We start from the raw sequence: 13,772 nt of genomic DNA, 5'->3' as shown, positions 1-13,772 counted from the left end.
TTGTCAGCTGCCCAAGCGAAACAATCAGAAGATTGTGATTGTGCTCGAAAGGGTGCAGATGATATTCACCAAGATGTTGCCTGGGATGGAGTGGTCGGGTTTTGAGGAAAGTCTGGAGATTCTGGATCTTTTCCCCCAAGAGCAAAGGAGTACATTATAAGACGGTACAATATTGAGATGTATAAAACAATGAGGGATAGAGATAAGGTAGATAACAGGAAATATGGAGCATGTAGTCAGAGGTGGTGGAATCAGATACAATCACTACATTTAAGAAGCATTTGCTCAGTCACAAACAGGCAAGGCACAGAAGTATATGGTCTTACTACGGGCAAATGTGATTAGTGTAGTTGGACAAAAGTTTCATGTGGATCAAAGGACCCATTTCTCGGCTGAACCTTTATGACCATGTTTTTAATGTCGAAGATATTCCTTGCTGGACACCACTGCACCACTTCCAGTGTGGAAGATGTCTATACCCCAACCCAATTGCAAATCCACTCTATCACTTTAGCCACCATAACAAAGGCTTAGAAATTACATCTTGAAAATAGGCTCTTTAGCCTCACTAGTTCAGCCTTCTTCCTTCACATTGGATGAATGCAAAACTTTGAACCCACAGGACTCTTGGATTCTCCATACCCTTCTTCGCTAACATGCAGGGAAGATCTCTGCTTCCATCATTGACGCATCAAATTTGATGGCATCACTTCCCTCCGAAAGCTCCTCTTCTCTGTCCTGAATGATGGAATTGGCAGCAGGAAACCAGCTTTGAACCTTAGCCTTAATTAAAAATCTCAAAAATAATGTATCTGTGTTACATTTCATTCACTCAACATCATTCTATATCGATTGTTATATTATAACATTTTATTTGAAGAACCTGCTTTACAAAGTAATATTCCATTATTCCATTTGAGATGCTGCTTTAACGATCTGTGGAGCATTAACACCTTTGTTCTTCCACATGAAGCAACTCAATTCCACTGAGAGACAATGTTCTCCCCATGGACCTATTAACATTGCATTTGCATTGCTGAAACAGTGCAGTACTTTCAATGGCAGAGCAAAAAGAAGTGTCTATAGCAGATGTCAATCGCATCCTTTAATAATGTATTCATTTATTCCAGATGATGAGGGTTACCACTGATGCAAGAACGCTACAGTCGAGGCTTCAAAGAGTAGTATCAGTTCAAAAATGTCTTAAAGAAACTAAATTACAAAAGATATTCTACCAAGAGACTTAAATTACTTCATTTCTGTCTTATACTAACAGTAGAGGAAGGGCTGATTCGCGGTGTCCATAGTTCCACCCTGGGGTTCAGAGCTGATGTCTCCCTTTAGTCTATTGTCACCCGCCGATCCTGTTTGATGCTGGACTGGATCTTCTTCTGCCGCAGCCGTTCTCGGTGCATGGACTCCACCCTGGAATTGCCACAATTCAGTGAAGTCTCAGTGTTTGTCCTCAAGACTTTCTCACCTTTCTCATCAAGTAACCACCCTCTCGCTACCCTGCTCAGCACCTGTTAAACCTTGCACGGCCATTGCACACAGATATTCCAGTGCTGAAGTGGGCTGTGAGTCATGGCTGGTTAATTGTGGGCTGCAATGTGGAATGACTCTGTCCCCTTTCCCGCAGTGTCCAATGGGCAGGTGGGTTCATCACCTGATCAGACAATGGAGCACTGAGGCCAAACAATGGAGCAATGTTGGTTCCAGATGAGCCAGGGAATCATCAGTCAATGCCATTACATGTTGAGAAAGTATAACCCTTCTCTGAAATGGCCATCTCTGCAATTGTTTCTCTTTAAAACTCAGCGACCTTTCACCACCACAGCATTTTATAACCAAAGACACTGGGAACTGATGTAATATTACAATGCAAACCCCCACAAACAGCACAAGTTTTAGCCAAGAAACAAGGCAAGATCTCCATCACTGCTCTGTGAAACGTGCCTCAGTTTAAAATCTCATCCTAAAGCTGGCACCAGCAACAGAGCAGCAGGTCCCACGGTGAGGGGCCGAGGTGACGGGCTCTGTCTCAGCAACGAGGGTTCTGAACCCTCCAGAGGTAAGAGTTTTACCACTGAGCATAGTGGACAAATGGAAGTTCCTGCTGCAGGATGCATCCAGCCTCCTGACAACCCCCCCCCCCTGCCCCCACGCGCCACTCCCTCCTCCTCCCTGTGCTTTGCAACGTTACCGCATTCGACGGATTTCAGCCGACTCTTTGGATGGTTGCTTGGGCTTCTGACTCGCTGTTGTCACCATGTCCCGAATCTTCTGCAGACAGTCAGCCAGGTTTCTCATCTGGTACCTGCTGACCTCCGACGTAACGATCAGCTGCCCGGCCCGATTGATGCGGTTCTGGTACTGAGGGAGTGAGAGAGCGGATGTTCGGTACAATCCTTCAGTGTTATCACAAGTTACCTTCAGGTGGAGCAGTCTTAAATTCAATAGGATAGAAGCAGCATGTCTCATGTGTCACTCCATGTTCAATGAAAGGACTCCCTGAAAATGTTTGTACTTTCACTCGCTTTCCCTTTCTCAGTAACTCTGCCTGTTCTTTGTAGTTATCTCATTCCCTTCTAAAAGTTATTGTTGAATGTAGTTCCAACTCTCTTGATCTTCCAATCATCAGACAATGAGGATCTTAGGCAGTGACTGACCTACGGCTGCTCCTAACTGGTGTGCAACTCAAAAACAATCAAGGCGTACATTTAATGTCGAGAAGAAACTGAAAAAGGAAATAAGGACAAAGAGAAAGTAGACTGGCACACAACTCACCTTGGCTGTGATTACATTTCGCACGTCTTCCGAGAGCCAGTCTGCAGTCGCCACGTGGAACCGCACCTCCGCTTTCGTGTTCACTGGCAAAACATCCAACATAGCAACAGGGGAGCGTTAAACATGAACTCATACCTTCAGTATCAAAAACACTTGACAATACGGTTATTACCAACCCCACCCCCTGCTGACTCCAGCAAAGCTCAGCATTGAGCCCGCCTGGCCAACGCGGATTACCTGGCACTAACAGGGCCTGCACCAGGAGACTTCCCTCACACAGACTGGCAACATCCTATTGACAAAATGAGGCAACTGGTTGGGTGCCGGTCTGCACAGATCAGTGAGGGTCTTTGCCACACAAACATGAAGTGGACAAAACCAACCAGAAATCAAGCTCATCATCACAAATCATTTGTCCTCCACTCTGAGAAGGACCAGTGTGGCAGTCAGAGGGTCAAAAACAACCATCCCAGAACAAAGGGCAGCTGGATTTTCAGTCTGTACCAATATTTGGAAGTTGTCACATTGTTTAATTTAGTTTTTTTAGTTATACAGTGCAGAAACAGGCCCTGTGGCCCATCGAGTCCACGCCAATCAGCGATCCCTGTACATTAGAACTATCCTACACACTGGGGACAATTTACAGAAGCAACTTAACCTACAAACCTTTATGTTTTTTTGAGTGTGGGATGAAACCGGAGCACCCGGCAAAAACCCACACGGGGAGAACATACAAACGCCGTACAGATAGCAACAGGCAGCAACTTTACTGCTGCGCTACTGTGCCGCCCGTACAACAACAGACAATGGTTTAGGAAGTCCTCTGGGACTGTTAAGAGAATAAAATAATATGTTGGGAATATATTAAGAAGGTGCAATTATGAGATGTCTGGGACTGAATGAAGATGAATAAATTCCCTGGGTTGGATGAGGTCCATTGCAGAATGCTATGGGATAAAAGGGAAGAGATTGCCCTCCTCCAAAACATAAGCAAATTAGTTAGAAAGCACTTTGTGCCCGGAAGGTGATTTTTGCATCTCCGTTAGCCACGGGCATGTACCCAGAAGACTGGAGGATAGCTTATGATATACTTTTATTTAAGAAGAGCCGCAGGGATGTCAGGTAATGAAAAGCCAGTGATCCTTACTCCAGTGGTAGGGAAATTACTGGAGAAAAATTTAAGAGATAGGATTTATGTACATTTGGAAAGACAGGGACTGATTAAGAGAGTTGGCATGACTTTGTAAGTGAGAAGTCCTTTCTCACTAATTTGTTTAGGTTTTAGAGGAGGTAACCAAGGAGATTGATAAAGGAAGCGAAGCTGATATTTGACAAGGTTCCACATGGTAGGCTGGTTAAGGCATATGTAATTCGGGGTGAGCTGGTTAAATTGTCGTAGTGAGGTGGAGGAAAGTAGTGGGATTTTGTTTTTCTGATTGCACATCTGTGACCCGTGTGGAACTGCAGGGATTGTTGCCAGGACTTTTGCAGTTTGATTAACGGAGGTCAGCATGGCTTTGTGCAAGGGGAAATCATGTCTCACCAATTTGATCGAATATTATTTTGACTTAACTGCGAATGCAGGAGGTATTGTTAGTAAGTTTATGGATGACATGAAAGTTGCTGGTATTGTGGACAATGAGGCTGATTGTTTAAGTCTATAGCAGGATACGATACGGTACGATAAACTTTATTCATCCCCGGAGGGAAATTGGTCTGCCAACAGTCACAACACACAAGATATAGAAAAACTTGAAATTAAAAGTGAAAAAAAAAAGAAAAGGACAAGCGACTGTTGGCTGGCTGCTATTTGCACAGCACCTAAACCGGAACGAACGAACGGACAAACAAACAAACGCTGACTTATCCCCTGGGCAGAGGATTCTAAAACTTCAGTGCTCCCCCCACTTCCCGCACACCGGGACCCCGTTGTTCTCCCACCATCCCTCACGGCGGTCTCCCCATGCCGGGTCTTCCATTGTTCTTCACGACGGATCCCCTGCGCTGGGTCCCCATTGTCGCCCCTCCCCTCGCGCTCCACTGCCACTGAGGTTCCCGCCGCCGATGCTCCATTGCCACCTAGGCTCCGGTGCCGCCGAGGCTCCTTCGGTCTAGTCAGGCCTCGCCGGCCGGCTTCTCCGCCTTTCCCTGGGACGGTGGGCGAGTCAGGCCTTCCAGTCGTCGCTCCAGTCATCGGCGCCGCTGTTGTTTGGCAGGTAGATTGGGCCCACGCGGCTCCCCAGAACACTCCCGCGACAAACGCAGCTCCCCGGGACACTCCCGCGCATGCATGGTTCCCCCGGGACACTCCCGCCGAGCGCGCGACTCCCTGGGACACTCCGGCCGAGCGAGCAACTCCCTGGGACACTCCCGCCGAGCGAGCGACTCCCCGGGACACTCCCGCCGAGCACACGGTTCCCCGGGACACTCCCGCCGAGCACACCGCTCCCCGGGATACTCCCGCCGAGCGAGCGACTCCCCGGGACACTCCCGCCGAACGTGCGACTCCCTGGGACACTCCCGCCGAGCGCGCGACTCCCTGGGACACTCCCGCCGAGCGCGCGACTCCCCGGGACACTCCCGCCGAGCACACGGTTCCCTGGGACACTCCCGCCGCATGCATGGTTCCCCCGGGACACTCCCGCCGAGCAGGTGGCTCCCTGGGACACTCCCGCCGAGCGAGCGACTCCCCGGGACATTCCCGCCCAGCACGTGGCTCCCCGGGACACTCCGGCCGAGCGCGCGACTCCCTGGGACACTCCCGCCAAGCGCGCGACTCCCCGGGCCACTCCTGCCGAGCGCGTGGCTCTCCAAGACAGATGCAATGTTGGATGGACCACTGACAGATGGAATTTAATCTCGACTAGTGCGATGTGATATATTTTTGGGAAATCAAATAAGGGCAGGACATGTATAATACATAATGAGGCACGAGGAACCTTGAACAGAGAGTCCAATAAATTCAAGTCCCCGAAAGTACCAAACAGACAATAGGGCAGCAAAGAAAGCAGGTGGTGGCAAGGGAGGAGAGAATAGGACAGAAAGCAGGACAAGTGGGGAAAGGGGGTGAGAAGGCAAAATGGAGGATCAGTGGGATTTGTTAGATCACGAAAAGCGGAATTTACGTAGCACCTGGTTTCCTTACCTTTGTTGACGTTCTGTCCCCCAGGCCCACTGCTCCGACTGTACGTCACTGCGAGACGGTCTGAGGACAGCACAACACAGCAATCACAACTCTTGCTGCAAACCAACTGCAAACACACCTGACAATAGCTCTGCTTACAATCGCACTCCACTGACTTAGTTTTCCAGATGTTGCATTGCCAGCAAAACTAACATTCATTGCTCACCTCGACCTGCCCTGGGGAAGGTGCTGGTAGCACCCATTACAGTCCTCGATAATAAATAGATTATTTTTGCCAGGCTGGAAATGTCAAATATGAGAGGGCATAGGTTTAAGGTTCAGTTTAGTTTAGAGATACAGCATGGAAGTGGCCCATCAGCCCACAAAAGATAGACACATAGTGCTGCATTACCTCAGTGGGTCAGACAGCATCTTGGGAGAAAAAGAATGGGTGACGTTTTGGGTCGGAACCCTTCTACACACAGGAGTGGGCGATGAACAGTGTGTGATAGGAGCATTAGTGGATGGTCCAGTTTCTCGTTCCACAGATGCTACCTAAAAATCTGAATGTTTCCAGCAGTGAATTTAGTTAATTCTCAATGATTTATATACAAAAATGCACAGATCCCTCTGAAATAAAAAAAAATTCAATCTCTCATCATTTTGAAAATACTGCACTATGGATCTTGAACATACAAGCCTCTGACGAGTAGCAGGTGAGCTACCTAGAGGTGGTAGTGGAATTTGCCACCATGGAGGTAGCAGTCGTGGGGGCAGGCTGGGGAGGTTGGTAGAAAGGAGAAGATAAAGATCAAATGGGAAAAAAGTTAGGACAAATGAAAGGAGAAGTGGATCATAGAACTATACTCAAGCACAGGATGAACATTTCATGTATTTGACAGGATTCAGAATGATGCATTCTTTGATCCATTTTCCTAATACAGACACAGCCTCTGGTAGAGTCCTACTTATCCAGGAGACATTCCTCCGGACTTGTCTATACCTTTCTAACTTGGCATCAACACCTGGTGTTGAGCACTGCTTAAACATGAAACTTCCCCAAACATCATCCCAAAACTTTACTGTTACTGTTTCCAGCTGGTGGCTCCTGATTTAACATTTCATTAATTTGTACAACTCTCTAATATATTCTGCCTTGGACTCAACAATACAACACACAAATATATTTTCAGATTTTCTTATGACACGGGAGGCCATGCAGCCCATCAAGTCTGTGCCAGCTCACAGCCCATGTCCAGTTGAGGTTGTCATGTGAGGTTGTAAGGAGTTAGTGGTGGACTTTAGGAGGAGAGGAACATTCATGTCCCCCATCTCCATCAATGGTGCAGATGTGCAGTTTACCAGGGAGTACAAATACCTTGGAGTGTACCTGGACAGTAAACTGGACTGGTCCAGGAACAGTGAGGCCCTGTACAAGGAGGGGCAGAGCCGGCTGTACTTTTTGAGCAGGCTCCACTCGTTCAACGACTGCAGTAAGATGCTGCAGATGTTCCACCAATGGTAGTCAGTGCCATCTTCTTCACTGTCATGTGCTGGGGCAGCAGGGCAAAGGCTGCGGATGCCAATAGGATTAACAAACTCACCAGGAAGTCTGGCTCATGGTTGGATTCATGGGAGGTGGTCTTGGAGGGGAGGATGCTCCTCAAACTGCGGAGCATCTTGGAAAATATAGCTCACCCCCTCCATGACACCTCTGGTCAACATGAGGAGTACCTTCAGTAACAGACTGGTTCGACCAAGATGCAGTACAGAATGCCACAGGAGATCATTCTTCCCAATTGCTATCAAACTGTACAACTCCTCTCCCTACTGTCATGGGGTAAACTGACTCCCCTCCCCCCCTCCCCAATCTTTGCACATCCCCAATCCTTTTGACACGTCACTTTAATTTCATGTTTCATGTATTTTGTGTTTTATGACAGTTGGCAGATCAACTTCCCTCCTGCGATAAATAACGTTCTATCGTATCGTATGCACAATTACAGTGAGTGGCAGGTATAATAAAATTCACACAGGCGTACATACCAATGGGGATATCTGTGGTGCTTGAATTTGACGATGGTTCATCCTGTCCAAATAAAACAAAGTATAAGACACAGTTAGTCAATGAGGAGCGCCATGGCACATGGTATCAGTGTATAGCAAAATACACTTGAGTAGTCAACACAAAGCAGAGAGACACACAAAGTGCTAAGTAGCTCAACAGGTGAGGCTGCATCTCTGGAGAACATGGATACGTGACATTTCGGGTCAGGATCCTTCTTCACTTTGAAAAAGTCTCCAGCACTTTGTGTCTTCTTTTGTAAACACGCATCTGCAGTTCCTTGTGTCTACAAAGCGGAAAGAAACCATCCAACTGCATCTACCTTCTGTCATCGTCCCACCTGAATACATGCTCAGCAACCAGTGGGAAGATCTGAGAGAGCTGAGGGGAAACTTTTCAGAGTGGTTGAATCTTTTGAAAGCAATGCCTGGAGATTGGTACTCACAGAATTTAAGAAGCATCTGGATGAGCCCTTGGAGGGCCATGGAATGGAAGGCAATGGATCACATGTTAGTAAATGGGATTGGCAAGACTAAGATATTTTGGTTTGAGATAGACACAAAATGCTGGAGTAATTCAGTGGGACAGGCAACATCTCTGGATGGAAGGAATAGGTGACATTTTGGGTCGAGACCCTTCTTCAGACTGAGAGTCAGGGGGAGAGGGAGACTGAGATATGGAAGGGTAAGTTGTGAAAACGAGACATCAAAGTGGACAAAGTTCAAGGAAAATGTAAAATAGATCATTGTTAGTTAGGGGAAGGTGACAACAAAGCATACAAAGATATAATTTAATCAGGAGGATAATCAGACTGGTCGGAGAATTAGGATGGGGGAGAGATGGAGAGAGAGGGAAAGCAAAGGTTACTTGAATTTAGAGAAGTCAATATTCATACCGCTGGGTTGTAAGCTGCCAAAGCAAAATGTGAGGTGCTGTTCCTCCAATTTGCATTGGGCCTCACTCTGACAGTGGAGGAGGCCCAAGACAGAAAGGTCAGTATGGAAATAGGAGGGAGAGTTAAAGTCTTTGACAATCGGGAGATCATGTAGGTTTAGGAGGACTGAGCAGGTGTTCAGCTAAACAATCACCGAGCCTTCGCTTGGTCTCGCTGATATATGGGAGTCCACACCTGGAACAGCAGATACAATGCAGATGAGGTTGGAGAAGGTGCAAGTGAGCCTGTCTCACCTGAAAGTACTGTTGGGTCCTTTGACCGAGTCGAGGGAGGAGGTTTGAGATCCTCCATCAGGAGGGAAGAGGAGAGACTAGCAGTAAATGGCAATAAGAGGGAAAGGATAGATGTGGGTGATAGGTGGAGCCAGATGTGGAGAGGATAATGGGCAGATGGAACCAACTGGAGAAGGGGGAGGGAAAAGAAAACAAGGGAGAAGAAACATTGCTGCGTGATGAGGGATGAGAGCACTGGGGATATCTAAAATTGGCGAATGCAATGTTTATGCTATTGGGTTGAAGATCACCCAGGTTGAATACAAGGGGTTGTTCTTCCAGTTTGTGTCCGAAGGGGGGATTCCCACCAAAGAAACTAGAGAAGAAAGATAGACCACACGACTAAAACCCGTAGCGTAGTAGGGCATGGGTAAATTTCAGCGCCATTTTAGTAGGCAGATTCTGTGTGCTAAACTGGGCAGTGTTCATCAAAGATAATAGAGCGGAGCAAGATGAACCACTCCGCCGAAATCGCGTGCACTTAAGTGTAGTACGCAAAGGAGCGGAACGTCCGCCATTTTAGTAGGCAAAACCCGCCGTTCGCTATGCCTCTCGCAGTGTAATCAGTGTTGTGGGGGAACAGTATGTGTGATGATACCATTAAAATGCAGAAAATATCTCATCTATCAACTCACATTTTTTGTTATTTTAATTTTAAAATGTTTCCCCCCTGCTTAATTTCTCTGATTTTAAATGGTATCATCACACATACTGTTCCCCACAACACTGATTACACTGCGAGAGGCATGGCGAGAGGCGGGTTTTGCCTACTAAAATGGCTCCTTTGCGGACTACACTTCAGTATGCTTCAGTATACGCGATTTCGACGGAGTTGTTCATCTTGCTCCGCTCTGTTATCTTTGGTTCCGACGGAGACGAGCGGGGGTGGACTGGCGGCGACGTGAGGCTTCTGACAGGAACAGTTGGGTCTGATGAGGATGGGGACAGGAGGGTTGTAATGAGGACAGGATGTTCCTACGGTGACACGGGTGGGTCCCCGCCATGACGGCAGTGCTCCCTCGGGGAGGGGGAACAGTCCATCCCGGTGAACACCCCCTTCACCTTCACCCACCCCCCGCCGGACCCTTACAGCGCACACCTGGTCCTGGCTGCGGGCCGTTCCTCCGCTGTCCGGGTACAGTCGGTCCAGGCTGTAGACGCTGCGGTATTGCCGCCGCAGGAGCGCGGTCACAAGGCGCAGATCACCGACCGCAGCCCCCAGTAATCGGCATCCGCTCTGCAACATGACTCCCGCACCGGGCCTCCACAAAATGGCCCGTTACGGCCGCACGACCTCCACAAAATGGCGCCTGTACGGCCGAGCGACCTCTACAACATGGCGCCCACCGGTCGAACGACCTTCCCAAAATGACCCCTGTTCGGCCGAGCGCCCGACGTCCTTCAGAACACGGCGCACTAAACAAAATGGCACCGGCTCCGGCCAAAACCATTCACGACAGGGCGTTCTGCAAAACACGGCGCATGGCCCGGCCGATAACCCCAACATCATGACGAACATGACGCTGCCCCCGTCCCAAATGTCCTTCACAACATGGCGCTCGGCTTTACTTCTGCCTGTATGGCAGCAATCGGAGTTTACTTTGGGTTTAGGTGGTTGGCTCGCCCGAGGGCATCACCTGTTGGGAAATATTCAGGATTATGGGTATTTCATTCTTTAAGTATTATCATTGGTCACATCGTACCCTCTCTTTGACACTTGTCATTGTCCACAGCGAGACCCGTCTTTGGACATCCAATCACAGGCATGTCAACGACAATGGGGCAATACGTTCTTCATTAGAGTCCCTCAAAAGAGTCCCTACTAGAGACGCCAACTATCCATGTTCTCTAGAGATGCTGTCTGACCTGCTGAGTTATTCCAGCTCTTCATGTCGTCCCTCATTACCTGAGGGATCGCTGAGGTGCAGGATATCAGGAATCCAAGCGTCCTAGATTTTTGCAATTACCCGGCCAGCATTGACTGGCTTTGTGGTAGTCATGCATAAGCAAAAGCCTGCAGGAAATTCTAAAGAAAACAGTTTTCTCCCACCCCCTTGTCCACGAGGGTCTTCAGTCTGAAAAGTTAACTTTATTTCTTTACCCACTGCTTGACCAGCTGAGTGGTTTTGGCAGTGGTTCCGCCAAGGCTCTGGGAAAAGGACAGCAATCTAGAGTCCTTCCACTGCTGGATATTGAGGGCCAGAGTCGGGTGAATGCATTCCATTGGGTGAGTTTACAAGGTGTAACTGTGACAGATTTACAGGCTACTTCTCGGAACACATAGGGAGACAGGCATTATGTCCTGGCACCTCATCTGTACCCAGTGAAGGCGAGAGACCTACTCCGTTCCAAAATTCTAAGGGGACCACTCCCCTTGTGATTCCATGTTTCACTCTTCCTTTCCCATCAATATAAGCTCCCTATCTCACAGAACCTTCCAACAGAGCACTGACATTGAGTCTACAGGAGTGACCCCAAGGTTCCAGTACCATGGCACTTTATTTCCCCATCACTCACATGCTGTGACTGCAGCCACCATTTTTTTGTCTCAATTTGTTTTTTTCTGGCTAAAAGATGGTTTCTAACTTGCTTCCACTTTAGGAAGTGGCAGCATGATTGAGCAACAAGTAGAGCTGCTACCTCAGCTCATAATCCAGGTTCAATCCTGACCTCAGGTGCTGCGTGGGGATTTTGTACATTCTCCCCAAGATCTCGAGGGGTTTCCTGGAAGTGCTTGTTTCCTTCCACATCTAAAAAATATGCGGCTTAGTCATTAGTTGTTCCTGGCTTGCAGGTGAGTGGCAAAAAGAACCAAACAGGATTTGGGGGCATGCGAGAAAGAAATTGTTGCAGGGCCACAGCAGAATGGCAGGGACTGATTGCACTGCTAAGAGTCAGCATGCAACCAATGGACTGAATGGTCCCATGTGTTACAGTTAAACAAGCAAACTGGAAAGAGAGGAAACATATTAGCTGGGAAAATCACAGAATTTGTTTTGGATGAGCTCAATATTAAGAGGGGCAGAAAGCATTAGAGGGAGAAGTCCTCAGCCCCAGTCTCGGATGGGGATCCAGACACAGGATCCAAGATGAAATTAGAGGCTCACACAACTCAGAACATAATGTACATATTGATCAGGAAAGCAAACTGAGCAGTAATAATGCAGTGAGTAAAATTCATGGTATTTATGAGATTGTTTACCCAGTATATCAAGGGACCAGACTATTTTAGACTTAATATTCAGAATGATTTAACAGACAATCCAGTCGGTAATGGAATTGCAGGAAAGAGCTATCATAATATGACAAACTTTTAAAAATACCAAATTAAAGTTCATTCTGAACCTGGGCATTGAATGCTGAGTAAAGTGATCCACAAAGGCATGATTATGTTAGGTTGGGAAACTACTTGAAAGTTACAAAAGTAGCCAAACTATACTGAATATCTGAAGAATATATAATTTACAAATAATGTATTTTCTTTTCAATGGGAAGATGAGAAATATTATTTAGCTACGAGCATCAAAATATATTAAAGACTGTTTTATATAAGGCTAATGTTGTTGCCAAAATGCAGGAAGTCCTGCAATATCAATAGATAGAAGCTAAAAGATTAGTTCAAATTAATGTGAATAAGAGATGAGGAAAGGGCAGAGAGAAAATATTTTGTCTGTCTTCACAGAAGGCACCAAACTTGGCGATAGTGGTGAATAGCAGGTGTACAATGAATGAGGATCTGAATTAGCTTTAGTAAATATTAATAAATAAATACCAATCCTGACTTACCACCAATTTAAGAGAAAGAAAAAATAACGGGAAATACAGCCCAGTTCTGGACATTAGAAAGTAAAATTCTAGAATCTGTGACTAAGGAAGTCATGTGAACCATGAAATAATCTTAATGAGATACTTCTTAACAGGTCATAAGTGATAAGTAGAATTAGGCCGTTTTTTAACCATCAAGTCTACTCCGCCATACAATCATGGCTGATCTATCTCTCCCCCACCCAACCGCATTCTCCTGCCTTCCCCCCGTAACCGACACCCGTACTAATTAAGAATCCGTCTACCTCCGTCTTGAAAATATCCACTGACTTGGCCTCCGCAGCCTTCTGTGGCAAAGAATTCCACAGATTCACCACCCTCTGACTAAATAAATTTCTCAACTCCTTCCTAAAAGAACGTCCTTTAATTCTGAGGCTATGACCTCGAGTCCCGAGACCCTCCCACTATTGGAAACATCCTCTTTACATCCAATGGGTCGAACTAGTTGAAGCGGTGAATTTGAAATGTCCGAAAGCCTTTGACAAGGTTCTACACAAGAGATTTTCCAACAAAGTTAGAGGGCGCAAGTTTTCTGAATCTTTTGTGAATACAGACAAAACATTTGTTCCATTTCTCTGTCATTTCCAACCCAGCGAGTCATGGAGTGGGGTGGGGTGGGGGGGATGGGGAAAGATGAAACTGGTCCTGGATGCCCAATTGCACAAGGACTTTGGCTGGTGGTTGTGTTGACCGTGTTCAGTAAAGGAAGTAGAGAAGACTGGTGCGCTGATCCACGAGTGTGTG

The 13,772-nt window shown here is 47.0% G+C and overlaps 1 protein-coding gene across 1 annotated transcript; it reads right to left on the bottom strand.

Annotated features, from left to right (window-relative positions):
- Positions 1–700: 700 nt before the first annotated feature.
- Positions 701–10,632, bottom strand: mrpl58 (mitochondrial ribosomal protein L58). Its single transcript, XM_078401851.1, has 6 exons — positions 10,303–10,632; positions 7,958–8,000; positions 5,933–5,992; positions 2,788–2,870; positions 2,204–2,373; positions 701–1,425 (listed from the first exon to the last, which is right to left on the bottom strand). The coding sequence occupies exons 1-6, from the start codon at positions 10,447–10,449 to the stop codon at positions 1,341–1,343; spliced, it is 588 nt and encodes a 195-aa protein (XP_078257977.1). The 5' UTR covers positions 10,450–10,632; the 3' UTR covers positions 701–1,340.
- Between the last annotated feature and the right edge of the window lie 3,140 nt (positions 10,633–13,772).

The sequence above is a fragment of the Rhinoraja longicauda genome, chromosome 6 (assembly GCF_053455715.1).
Source record: "Rhinoraja longicauda isolate Sanriku21f chromosome 6, sRhiLon1.1, whole genome shotgun sequence".
NCBI lineage: Eukaryota > Metazoa > Chordata > Chondrichthyes > Rajiformes > Arhynchobatidae > Rhinoraja > Rhinoraja longicauda.
Note: the sequence above shows the minus strand (reverse complement) of the source record. Positions and strands in the feature narration are given on the sequence as shown.